This window comes from Sus scrofa, chromosome X (assembly GCF_000003025.6).
Source record: "Sus scrofa isolate TJ Tabasco breed Duroc chromosome X, Sscrofa11.1, whole genome shotgun sequence".
NCBI classification, from domain to species: domain Eukaryota; kingdom Metazoa; phylum Chordata; class Mammalia; order Artiodactyla; family Suidae; genus Sus; species Sus scrofa.
The window spans coordinates 11,989,969-12,002,192 of record NC_010461.5 but is presented as its reverse complement, the minus strand read 5'-3'; the positions used below and the strand labels follow the sequence as shown (position 1 = coordinate 12,002,192).

At 49.9% G+C, this 12,224-nt stretch overlaps 1 protein-coding gene across 5 annotated transcripts in view; it reads left to right on the top strand.

Annotated features, from left to right (window-relative positions):
- Positions 1-12,224, top strand: part of PIR (pirin) — a 100,473-nt gene that overhangs the window by 32,437 nt on the left and 55,812 nt on the right. For all 5 annotated transcript variants that reach the window (XM_005673448.3, XM_005673447.3, XM_003134943.3 and 2 more), the window contains 2 exons: positions 7,575-7,658; positions 9,452-9,658. In XM_005673448.3, coding sequence (XP_005673505.1) covers positions 7,575-7,658; positions 9,452-9,658 — 291 coding nt within the window. The remainder of the gene's footprint in view (positions 1-7,574; positions 7,659-9,451; positions 9,659-12,224) is intronic.

Sequence of the window (12,224 nt, the reverse complement as noted above, 5' to 3'; positions counted from 1 at the left end):
GAGGTCTGGACGAAGTGAGGACGAAACCATGAAAATATCGGGGGAAGCACATTCCCAGAAGCTCGAGGGAGGACCTCAGAACGGGCTCTCTGCTGGAGGACGTGTGGCGGGTGTGCCGATGCGAGAACTCACTGAACACTTGGCCCTGTGCTTTGCACACGTCACCTGAGTTAGCCCTCACCCCGCTCGTCACCTAGGTCCCTGTGGTACGTGAAGAAACCGAGCCTCTGAGACATTAAGGACTTCACCCCACACCTCACACCTGGTCAAGAAGTGGCAACCTCAGGTTCCAACCAGGGCCCCAGGGCCCGCATGGCCCCCAAGGCAGGGCCGTGCCAGCAGGGGGCAGTGCTGACAAGAATCCCTGAAGCCTTGCGCCTCCGGGGCTGGTAGCAGAAGGGGTCAAGGCAGGAGCCAGCAGAGCTTTAAAAGATGCGGGTTTGACCTTTGGCTGAAGACCTAAACCTTGTTGGTTATCTTTTCCCTTTTTGCGAAAACTCCCTTGTGGCCCTCGTGAAGGTGTTTTTTGTGGGCTTGGGATCGGATGAGCTGACTAAGGGGGGTCATTTTCCAGGTTTCTCAGCGATTGCTCAAAAGATGAAAACATTTTTGTAAAATAGCTCGGGTCCTGAATGATATGGATTCACACATTCCCTCTGTGTCCTTGAAGGCCAGTTCCCCGCTTCGATTACGCAAGATGTTCCCTGCCGGCCTCTCTCATCAGCCATGACCTCAACCCGTGTTTTTGTTTTGTTTTTCTCTTTTTCCTACTCAGCTACCAATAGAAAAAAAACAAAAAAACAAAGCCCCCATTTCAGGGCAAATGGAAAGGAAAAGAAAATAGAGTTTAATCTAGCACAAAACTTTTTTCCTTCAAATAGTATATTTTGCATCTGTAACATTAAGGTCATGACACTCTTCTTACTGAATACCAGCCAGAAAGAAACAACAGACTCTGTCTGCTGCTGTAATTGCTCAGAAATAATGTGTAGCTCCTCGAGGAACACCTTCTCGCAGCTTCACCTTGCAGGTGACCCTTGTCTGTCACTACTGTTGTGGGTTCGTGTCCGTCTTCCCAATGCAGTCACCGATGAGAACGGACAAGGAAGCACACCTCTTTTGTAAAGACGGGTGGAAAGGTTAGGACCAGGAGGAGGAAAGGGCGCAGCAGGACCAAAGAGGCATGTCCAGTCCTTTCAGCAAACACCTGTTTCAAATCACAGATTTCGTAGACACATGCAGCTCTCAAGTCTGAACACAATACTCCCTGTTCCGTAGCCACCCGCCAGTTCTCCAGGTGTTTGCAATTATGTCATGTCCTGAAAAATCATCTGGATCCTGTCGACTCCTAAACGTCCTGCCCGAGTGTGTTTTGTTTGTTTGTTTGTAATGCTCTGTAGACATTTATCCTTTAGGTCTCAGTGCAGCATGTGTAGCACTCAACAAACACAAGAAGGAAAAGAATAAATCCAGCGTCGCTGGTTTCCTTGGTTTCTGATTTTTCTTTCCCCAAAGGCTCTCAGTGTGTCTTTTCGCTTTAGGTAGTAAAGGGCAGGTATGACGGATTCAGTAAAGCTTCTTTGACCAGACTTCTCTAACTCAGATTTTACAGAATTTAGAACAGGGGCAGTGCTGTTTCCTTTCGTATCAGCAGGGAAAAGAGGACCATCCACAGCGCAAAAGGAGAAGAAAAGAGGGGAGAACGGTCTTCGCAATCTTTTAGAAACCGTGTTGGAACTGCTCTCTAAAATAAAAGCTGCCAAAAAACAACCCACCCAACAAAAACAATCTCTTTGGGTATCCACATACAGTTTCGTCTTTAAATAAGTCACGCTCACTGCAATTTACTTTTGAAAGTTGCCTGACGTATTTTCAGATGATGAACAACTTGAAAGCCCCTCGGCTTGCTTAATTGAAAAATCTTGGGGGCTGGAAAGAACATGATTTGAAAGAGGCTCCTTTGAGAACCCCAAGGGGAACTTCAGCCCAAACGGAATGAAAATTGCCATTATTATGCAAGTTATTTTAATTAAAAATGCATGCCTAACAGGAAAAGGAAAGCACGTCTAGACACTGCCCCATATACACTGGCTGGTTGTTTGAAATTTGTCCTCTGAAATGTTGAAGCTTTGTATGGAGTCCTAAGCGCTTGATTCTTATTTTGGCACGAGTGGCCTCTGTAATAATTCCGGGTCTGTCCCACCTAGTGACATTAAAGTCAGAGCTGACGAAGCTGTCCTCACAGGTAATAGGGAGTTATTCTCCTGATTCTCAGTGTTTTCCCGTAGGTCTCACTGCCTTCTTGTCCAGCCCCAGTTCGCCTACACAAGGAACCCACAATCACCAGCATCTCTGCAGAATAAAGCCTGTCACTTCTTTCCATTCACTGATGAGCGGCAGCATCTTTATGTTTTTTTAAAAAAAGAAAAAAAAAGTTTGCCCTGTGAAAGAGTAAACTACTCATTGCAGAAAACTCAAACTATTAGAAAAGAAAGCAGATAATGAAATGTACCTGCAAGTCCATCCTCTGGGCGTGACCTTTGTTCACATTTTAGCACGTGTCCATCTGGGCACTTACATGTCTACGCAGCATGACCGGATACAGTGTTATTAAATGCAGCCATTTACGTGCATCATTGCATTTGACCCCTTTAAATACAATTACTGTTCTGTAGCCTATTTTTTTAATTAATATTTCGTTTTTCTGTGTCAGCAAATAGAGATCTGTATCACGTTTTGACAGTTGCGTAATAGTCTCTGGTAGGGCTGTACCGTCATTTAGCTAAGCGTTCCCTTTTAATTCACCATCCAGATTGTTCCTGTCTTTTTGCTGTTATAATAAACATTGCCAAGATAGATTTGTGCAGACGTTTTGTATTCTTGTTGTCTCCTTAGATTTCAGTCTTAGAAATGGATTTTTAAAATCCTTAACCCATTTGGAACACGTCGCTTGCTCTCTTTTTCTCATCTGGTTCATCGCTCGTTCCAATGCCGCTTAATGGAAAAACGCATCCTTGCTGCACTGATTTGAGGTCGCTGTCATTTTATGTTAATTCCCTCTGCAAACGGGTCTCCTTCATCCCTGTGCCAGCGTTGCACCATTGCCATTGCGGTCATAAGTTCCCAGATGGTTCTGGACATAAAAATCCAGTTGGGGTTCTCCAGAGAAACAGAATCAACAGGATAGATAGAGATCAACGCAGGATGAGATTCGTTGTAGGAAGTGGCTCCCTTGATTAAGGAAGGTGGGAAATCTCAACCTCACCTCTGCAGGCTGGCAGACTGGGGAAGCCGGCTGGTCGAGTTCAGACCAAGGCCGGAGGCTCCAGAGACCGCTGGTGTAAATCCCTGAAGACAAAGGCGGAGAATCCCGACGTTTTGGTCTCTGAGGTCAGGAGAAGGTAGATGGTCCAGCCAAAGAAGAGAGAGCAGGCGTTCACCTTCCACCATGTTGCTGCGTTTGAGTCCTCGTGCAACGGGGCGGCGCCCCCTGCACCGGTGCTGGTGGATCTTCTTCACTCGGTCTGCTGATGGAAATGCTCATCTCGTCCAGAAACGGCTTCACAGAGACACCCAGAAGTGACATTTTACCAGCTCTCCGAGCATCCCTTAGCCCATTCAAGTTGACACATAAAATGAACCATCACCATCTAGGACCTCCAAGGAGGAGTTTCCGTCGTGGCTCAGCATAATGAACCCCATTAGTATCCATGAGGTTGCAGGTTCGATCCCTGGCCTCGCTCACTGGGTTAAGAATCCAGGGTGGCCATGAGCTGTGGTGTAGGTCATGGACGTGACTCGGATCTGGCGTTGCTGTGGCTGTGGTGCAGGCCGGCAGCTGCAGCTCTAATTTGACCCCTAGCCTGGGAACCTCCCTGTGCCACGGGTGCAGCTCTAAAAAAGACACAAAAGAAAAAAAGAAGCATTCCAGAACCTCCAGTTACTCTAGCCATCTCCTTGTCACCTGCTGAGAGAAAGGTTGCTGCCAGGGCCACCTAGCGCAGTGGCATTGTTCTGCAGGATGATGCATGGAGAATCCTCTGGCGCCAGCCTTGGTTTGCACTGTAGTTAAGTGCTCAACAAACACTTGGTTTCAAGAACCCGCAGTCAATCAAGTGAGCTCTGGAGGCGGTGGGCTCATCGTAAGGCTGCAAAGTAAGATTGCAACAGCTGACTGTAGCAGCTCTTAAATTGCCCTTAGTTGGGGGTATGAGGGGGCAGAGCAAACCACAGCCTGTTGGCCCAGCCTGGATTCTGAACGAGTTGAGATGAAAGAGTGGAAGTGCAGACAGAGACATGCCTTTATTTCCAATGAAGCTGATACTGTAGAATGGGGCTTATACCCGTGGGCAGCTGGGCTTCTGAATACTGCAACTGAGGCAGACTCACTGGCAGATCTCACTGGCTCTGCTGGCCCCCTGCCAGCCACCGCTGTGGGGACTGGCCCTCCCCACAGAGGCAAAGAGCAAAAGAGGACCCCCACCTTCTGTGGACAGGCCGATTCTCCCACAGGGAGGGGAGAGGCAGGGTTCAGCGATGGGGCTTGGTCTTCTTTCAAGTCCACCAATCAGATTCCGCTGTTCCCTTCCCACCAGGGAGGGGTGGGCGAGGAGCACAGGGGTGTTAAGTGTTCATGGAGTGCCCTCCGTGGGGAGGGAAATATCACAAAGGGCAGTGGAGGTTGTCCCTAACTCTTTGGGGCAGGCCCTGCCCCGCTGATGGAGCGGGGGTCCCTGATAGAGGTCAGGACACAGCGATGGGAGGCCAGGGTCATGGCCGGGTCTTGGGTTATTGCTATGCTGGGTGGGATTTTGCGGCCCCTTTCTCATTTTTCTCTGAGACACTTTACCCTGGACCTGAGCGTGAGCCGAATCCTTCCTGTGCCCCTCACGGTGCCCTGTACGTAGCCAGCAGGGCCTGCCGAGCACTTGCTCGTCTGCGTGAGAAGATGCGCTTCCTGAGCACAGCTGTCTTATCTGTCTTCTCCGTCAGAAGACCTTAGTGAGATATCCAGTGAATTCACGAACGAATGTTTTTGGTGAACTGACCGTCTTATTAATTATTTTAAAATTGTTCTGTTGTAGGTTCTCTATCTGGGAATTGATCATCATTTGGCTAGTTCCTAAATACACAGATATATAGGAAAATGATCAAAAGCCCACTGCCCCTTATAAGTTATAAAACAATTTTTGGAATTTTCATATTAAAAAAGATTAGTTGGGGAGTTCCCGTCGTGGCTCAGTGGTTAACGAATCCGACTAGGAACCACGAGGTTGTGGGTTTGGTCCCTGCCCTTGCTCCGTGGGTTAGGGATCTGGCGTTGCCATGAGCTGTGGTGTAGGTCGCAGATGCGGCTCGGATCCCGTGTGGCTGTGGCTGTGGCGTAGGCCAGCAGCTACAGCTCTGATTAGACCCCTAGCCTGGGAACCTCTGTGTGTCATGGGAGCGGCCCTAGAAAGACGGCAAAAAGACAAACAAAACAAAAAGATTAGTTGGGTCTACTTTTTAATGCCTTAGAATAAAGCAAAAACATAGACCATGGAAGCAGTCTGGCCTAGACATACGTCCTGGGTTCTTGTATGGAGCAGGAAATAGTGTTCTTTGTGTAGAACAGCAGTATCTGATGTGTGTGCTTCGACCTTTGTAAATATTTTCTCTTCTCTTACCTCTTGAGTATTTATATTTTTTTCTTCCGTGCGGAGACATGTTTCTACTCTGTTTCTTTTTGTGGTTCTAGACAGATGTGATTTGTTGGTAAAAATATTATTATTTTACTCTTTTTTCTTTTTAGGGCCACACTCTCAGCATATGGAGGTTCCCAGGCTAGGGGTCTAATCGGAGCTACAGCTGCCGGCCTACACCACAGCCACAGCAACGCGGGATCTGAGCCGTATCTGTGACCTGCACCACAGCTCATGGCAACGCTGGGTCCTTAACCCACGGAGTGAGGCCAGGGATCGAACCTGCAACCTCATGGTTCCTAGTCGGATTCGTTTCTACTACACCATGACGGGAACTTCCAAATGTTGTTATTTTAAAGTACTGATTTAAATTGCTCTATTTGGCAGAATGGGTCTTTGGGTGAAAATGAGATCGGGCTGGCATGAGTACAAGAGATGTTGGGACCTTAACTGCAGACTGCATTTTGGGTTCGCTCATTTAATAATGGTGAGAGTTTTGAAGTAAAAGTTACAAGATTAAAAAGGGTATACCCATTAAGCTTTAAAGAAAGCCTTGGAATCGCTAGAATATGAAAACTTCATCCAGTGGTGTAAATGATCAGAGCTGTCGCCCATGAGCCTGAGAAGGGGAGCCGCTCGTGGTTTGCAGATAAACGTCGTTTTGCACACACCTTTCAGAACTGTTGAGGCTGATGGGTATTTCTTGTTGGCATTTACAGATGATTTCATGAATGTGTACAAAACGAGCAAAATGGAGAGCGGAAAACAGAGTTGTGCAGAGAGAGCTCCCACCCCAGCAGACACGCATTTTAAGCTTTCAGTATTAAATCGCGTGTTTCAAATGTTGCCATGTCCCTGGGGTCGTTTAAAATAGCTTCTCAGTATTTGGGTGTCTTTTTATCTTTGTTAAGATAATCACGATAGCTTTCAAAATGAGAATTTTAGAGTTGCTGGGTTTTTCCTCTTAGGGAAATAATGAAATAAGATTTTCTTGTGCTGTTTAAAATCGGTGGCATCTCGTTCTGCCAAGAGGCACTGTGCTTATAGAGGCTCCCGGGAAGGTTTGGCTATCCTTGCAAAATCCCTCCCTTAGATGGCTGCTGATACTCAGATTTATTTATCAAGATCAGTGTCATCACATAGAACTTCCTGTAAAGATGCCTTACCATCTGCGCGGTCCGCTCGGGTGGCCACTAGGCACATGGGGGCTCTTGAGCACTTGAAATGTGACGAGTGCACCTGAGGAGCTGATTTTTAATTTTGTTTAATTTTAATTACTTGAAACTCAGCCACACGTGGCTAGTGGCTCCCCCAAGGGACATCACAGAATCTCTACACGGATGATGCTTTCAGATTTCGTGCAGACACGCCTCTGGAAAAGTTGACTTTATATGCATTCATTTGACCTATTGCACCAACATCTCTTGAGCGCCGGGTGAGTTTGTGTGCCTGGTGTGGGAAAGACACCCCCTTTGGGTTTCCCCAGTCCTCTTGTAGAGGACGGCGTGGAGACCTCAGGTCTGCGGTCCCACCCTCCTGGGTGAACCTGGCCTTGGTAACAGGGCTCCTGCTGTTTCAACAGGAGCTGCCACTTTCACCCTGAGCTCCGGGGCCCACTGTGGCTGAGGGAATGGGTGGGGGCCCCTCTCACCCGCCTGGGGGGCGCTGCTTGCTCAGGGCTGCATCTGCCCAGAGGAAGGGGCTCCCACCTGAAATTCGCTCGGACATTGCATGGAGCGCGTGGACCTGTCACTGAGGCTCATTCCGGCAGCTCGCTCCACTGTCTGAGCTGCTCCTGCTGCTTTTCTTTAACCCGTGTTCAGTGCAAACAGAGAGTAACACTTCACAGCTCCCCAACACCTACTTTTGCTTCTCTTTTGTTTTTTTTCAAAGGTGTCTTACCTCCTGGAAGGGGGTAGCATGGCCCACGAAGACTTCTGTGGACATGCTGGTCAGTTGAACCCAGGAGACCTGCAGGTATGGCCAAGACGAGTTATGGCTGATGGTTTCCTAGGCTGTGGCTGTGCTTGCTTGATCCCTCCCACTTCCGGTACCTTCACCTGTCCCCCAACCCCCGCGCTCTCTGTTCCATCTTTGACTTCCCCCGTTCTATGGCTCCTTCCACTTCACCTGCAAACCTGCTCAGGTGTCTTGCGTTTCTCTTTCCCTTGACCCCAGCATCATCGCTCAGCTTCCACCTAGTCTTTGCCTTGCTTTTCTCAAAAGAGTAATCGTGAGTCCCTGTCGCACCTTCCACATCTTCCATCCCATCCTCCACTCACTGAAATCAGGGTTGGCCTCTCAGCACCACCCCCCAGTCCTTTCTTGAAGCCATTCAGGTCACGGTCGCTCATGATGTCCCAGTTGCCACATTCAGTGCACTAGCTTCACGTCTCATCTTTCTAGACCTCTCTGCTGACTTTGAGACAATTTACTATGTATCTTCCAGGACGTTTGCAGGGGCGAGTGTTGTCACGTAAGATCAGGACCCAAACCCGGCCACCATCCTGGTCCCTCTGAGATGATTTTAAAATTAAAATCCCCAGGAAGTGCTTGGGTCATCTTCACTGGGTTTAAAAGCCTGGACTCTGTCTCAGACACCTTCTGGGATCATGTACACATTTTGTGGGATGCCAGCTGCAAATATTTGAATCGTGGTGTTTCAGTGATCACAAAATTTAAAGGCAGAAAAGCAAAAGGGCAGAGAGGCATGGCCAAATGTCAACAGTCACTTCTCACCAGGAGCAGAACGTAAAGTGGATTTTTCCTCCCTCCATGCAGTTGTTCTAATGTGCCTGGTTCCCCGTGGGATCGGGCCCCAGGTGCCCACAGATGCCACCTGCCCATGAGCACCTCTTTTAGCTTCCTCCCTTGCCTTGCTCATTCCTCCTCCTCTCCCCCACTTGTATTTTCTGCCTCACTTTCCAAGTACATAAACCCCTTGCACTTGAGCCCTTGTGTCGGGACCTCCTGTGGGAGGACCCAAGCCGAGGCAGGCAGGAAACCTGCCTGTCGGGCTCATTCCCTCCCTCCCTCCCCAGATTCTGAGGTTGGCGCCTAGGGCTGGCCCCTGACAGGCTCTTAATAAAGAAATCAAGGCACGCTTGCAAAATCTGCACAACAGTGGAGACAGTAAGTTTCTCCCAGCAGTGAGGGCTCCGGTACCCACGGACTCGGGTCAGCTGCCTCTGGTGTGGAGGATGCCATGGGCCTCCGCCCGTGTCTTTAGATCCCCACCCCACCCCAGCGCTGCCCTCTGCACCGGAACCGCCCCACCCGAGGCTAAGGAGTGGCGGCTGGCCCACAGCCGGCGGTTTGCTCCTGTCGGGATATAAAAGCTCGGCCACCACGCCTCAATTCGGGACAGTTCTGAAGCTTCATCCCTCTCCGGAGCTCCCTGTCGGATGGGCTAGGGCCTTCACTCTAACTGCACTGATGCTCACCTTGCCCCTCCCCGGCCCAGCCCCCCACCCCATCTCATAGTGCCGTCCTGAGACTCCGGGGGCCAATGCGGGCAGTCTTCCCTGTGTGCAAATTGCAGATCCGATGCTTTGAATTCGCATGCGGAAGCACGGGACGCCTTTGGAAAAAGAAAGGGCCCAGCAGTTGTCCCTGTGGCTCTGTTACTCCTCCTGCTGCCCTGTAACTCGGAAAGCAGGGCTTTGTGAGGCTCCTCGCTTGGTTGCCTAGTTACCCGGGCATCCTCGTCCCATCTGCGGCCTCCTTAGAAGCTGGGTTACACCTTCCTCTCTTTGGTCTGGTGTCTGCAGTGGATGACCGCCGGCCGGGGCATCGTGCACGCCGAGATGCCCTGCTCGGAGGAGCCAGTCCATGGCCTACAACTGTGGGTGAATTTGAGGAGCTCTCAGAAGATGGTGGAGCCACGCTACCAGGAACTGAAAAGTAAAGAAATCCCTAAACCCAGTCAGGATGGTGTGACCGTGGCCGTCATTTCGGGAGAAGCCCTGGGAGTCAAGGTAATCGCGCTGTCGTGCGTTCGTGAAAGCCGAGGTGCCCGGTGACACGCGGCTGGCCCCATCCCGGTTGGCAGCGCACCTCGGGTTAGCTGTCACAGTTCGTGTCCCATGTGAAGGAGTTGCTGCAGAGGTGTCAGAATAAATGGAACTGGAGGCAGCCCAGATGGTTTTTTTTGGGGGGGGGCTGCCTGCAGATCCATCGAGCTAGGAAAATTACAGGAAAGCAAGCTCATTTAATAATTCTGCACAAAAAGCCATTTTCAAGATACATCTTAATGTGTGCGCATACTTAGTCTATTTCCTTTTATTTATAGTGCACTTTTATAGCTCCCCGTTTAAGAAACAAACAAAAACTGAACTCCACTCTATGAAGATGTTTTTAAATTGGTAAGGACAGCACACTACTACATCATAGAAAGGTTTCTTTTATTTTTATTTTTATTTTTTTTTGTCATTTTGCCATTTCTAGGGCCGCTTCTGCGGCATATGGAGGTTCCCAGGCTAGGTGTCTAATCGGAGCTGTAACCACCGGCCTACGCCAGAGCCACAGCAACGTGGGATCCAAGCTGCGTCTGCAACCTACACCACAGCTCACAGCAACACTGGATCCTTAACCCACTGAGCAAGGCCAGGGATCGAACCTGCAACCTCATGGTTCCTAGTCAGATTCGTTAACCACTGAGCCATGATGGGAACTCCAGAAAGGTTTCTTTAAACAATTAACTCGAACGTTGATGTAACGCATCCATGCCATGCCCTGTACATTCTTCTTAACAGAGACTTTATCATATTTTGGTTTCATGCCCCACCTTTTAATCAAGTACGATCAATTTTGGCTACATTTTATGGACAGATTTTGGTAGGAAAAGGGTATGGCAAGTAAAGTGTTCATTGCACCCTAGACCTGCTGCTGAGGCCGGGTTCCTAGGTTGCACCTGCAGGGTGGTGAGCTGGGGGGCGTGGTGGTCTTGTAGGTGGCATTTCCCAGAGGCAGACCCAGAGAACATTCATGTGCAGATGTCTAAAGGAAGTGTCCCCTGGGGAAGGGAAAAAGGAACCCGGACCAGGAGGAGAAAGTCGTCACACAGGGGTGTCATCTCAGGCAAAGTCCCAAAGAGGATCGGCTGCCTCCCACTTGTCCCCACCTACCCTGACACAGGGGCTGGGCTTTCGTGCTCCCTTCCCCCAAGCCATTGAGTTTGGGGTGGGCAGCACAGAAATGGTTAACAGGGCCCTGGGGCGGGGGTTGGGGGGATCTGGGAGGGGCTCTGACTCTAGTACCACCTGTGCTGCCAGTCTGTCGCCTGTTGTTGAGAAATCAACCTCCTGGGAACCACTTTGCCCACCTCTCCCCCACCAGCACTTAAAACCATTTGGAAGACTAAGTTACGTCAATTTCAGTGTTGTTTTCCTGTAGGCGCAGGGCTAAGGGCTGGGCAGTGGGATGCATTTCCTGGTCAGGGGGTTGGTCGTAATGATTGGTGAGGAGTTAGCGCTTTTTATCTTCCCTGCGCTATAACCATGGCTCTGGACCTGGGCTGTGCCTGGGCGTCGTCGTGATTCTGCTTTGCGTTTCCAGTGCAAACAGAAGTGGTTGAAGAAAACACTATCAGCATTCGCTCCCTATTAAGCGCACATATCTGCCTGCCAGCTCTGCCCCTGGCAGGCCTCTGCCTGACTTTGCCGTTGGGAATGTCACCTCTCATAGTGTTTCTGTGGCCCATGTCTGTTTTGCTAAGCATTGGGCAGTGCCCCCCCGCCCCTTTTTGTACTTTTAGGGCCACACCTGTGGCATATGGAAGTTCCCAGGCTGGGGGTTGAATCGGAGCTGAAGCCACCGACCTAGGCCACAGCCACAGCCACACCAGATCCGAGCCACATCTGTGACTACACCACAGCTCACGGCAACGCCAGATCCTTGACCCACTGAGCAAGGCCAGGGATCGAACCTGCGACCTCTTGGAAACTAGTCAGATTCATTTTCGCCGAGAACTCTGGCAGTGCCCTTTTCAACTGTTTCTAGAGTGTCCTTCTCTTCAGCTCCACAGGGGAGAGTTCGGGTCGGAGGTCTTCCAGGTGTAAGACCGAGGACTGGGCCGCGTGTACTGTCAGGCAGGGAGGCTCTCTGGAGAGCTGCGTTCACACACAGGAGAGGCCACTCACTATCTCCTGGGGTGTTTTTCATTCTGTGTTTTCAGGACTCTAGGGTTCTAGGGACAGGCTCTCAGGGCTACTGAGGTGAAGGTCGAGAGAATTCCCTCTCCCCACTTCACCCAAAGCACAAGGCTGTGCCTGGTCCACGTATATTGGAATTATCCTTAAGATTTCTTTTACAGAAAGAGGTGAGCATCGGCTGCTAAAAAGAGAAATGAGACCCCTGATTTGATGGATAATCAAAGCCAGCAGTATCACGAATCCTTAGCCTTTGCAGCTGCTTCTCATTTATAGAAACTATAGTGCAGTTTTAATGTAGGAGTTGGTTCCGTGACAGGCAGAGGGACGTTTTCAAGCACTTCCAAGCATCAGACTGCGTGGTCTTGCAGTCGCCACCGAGAGCTGGAGACCG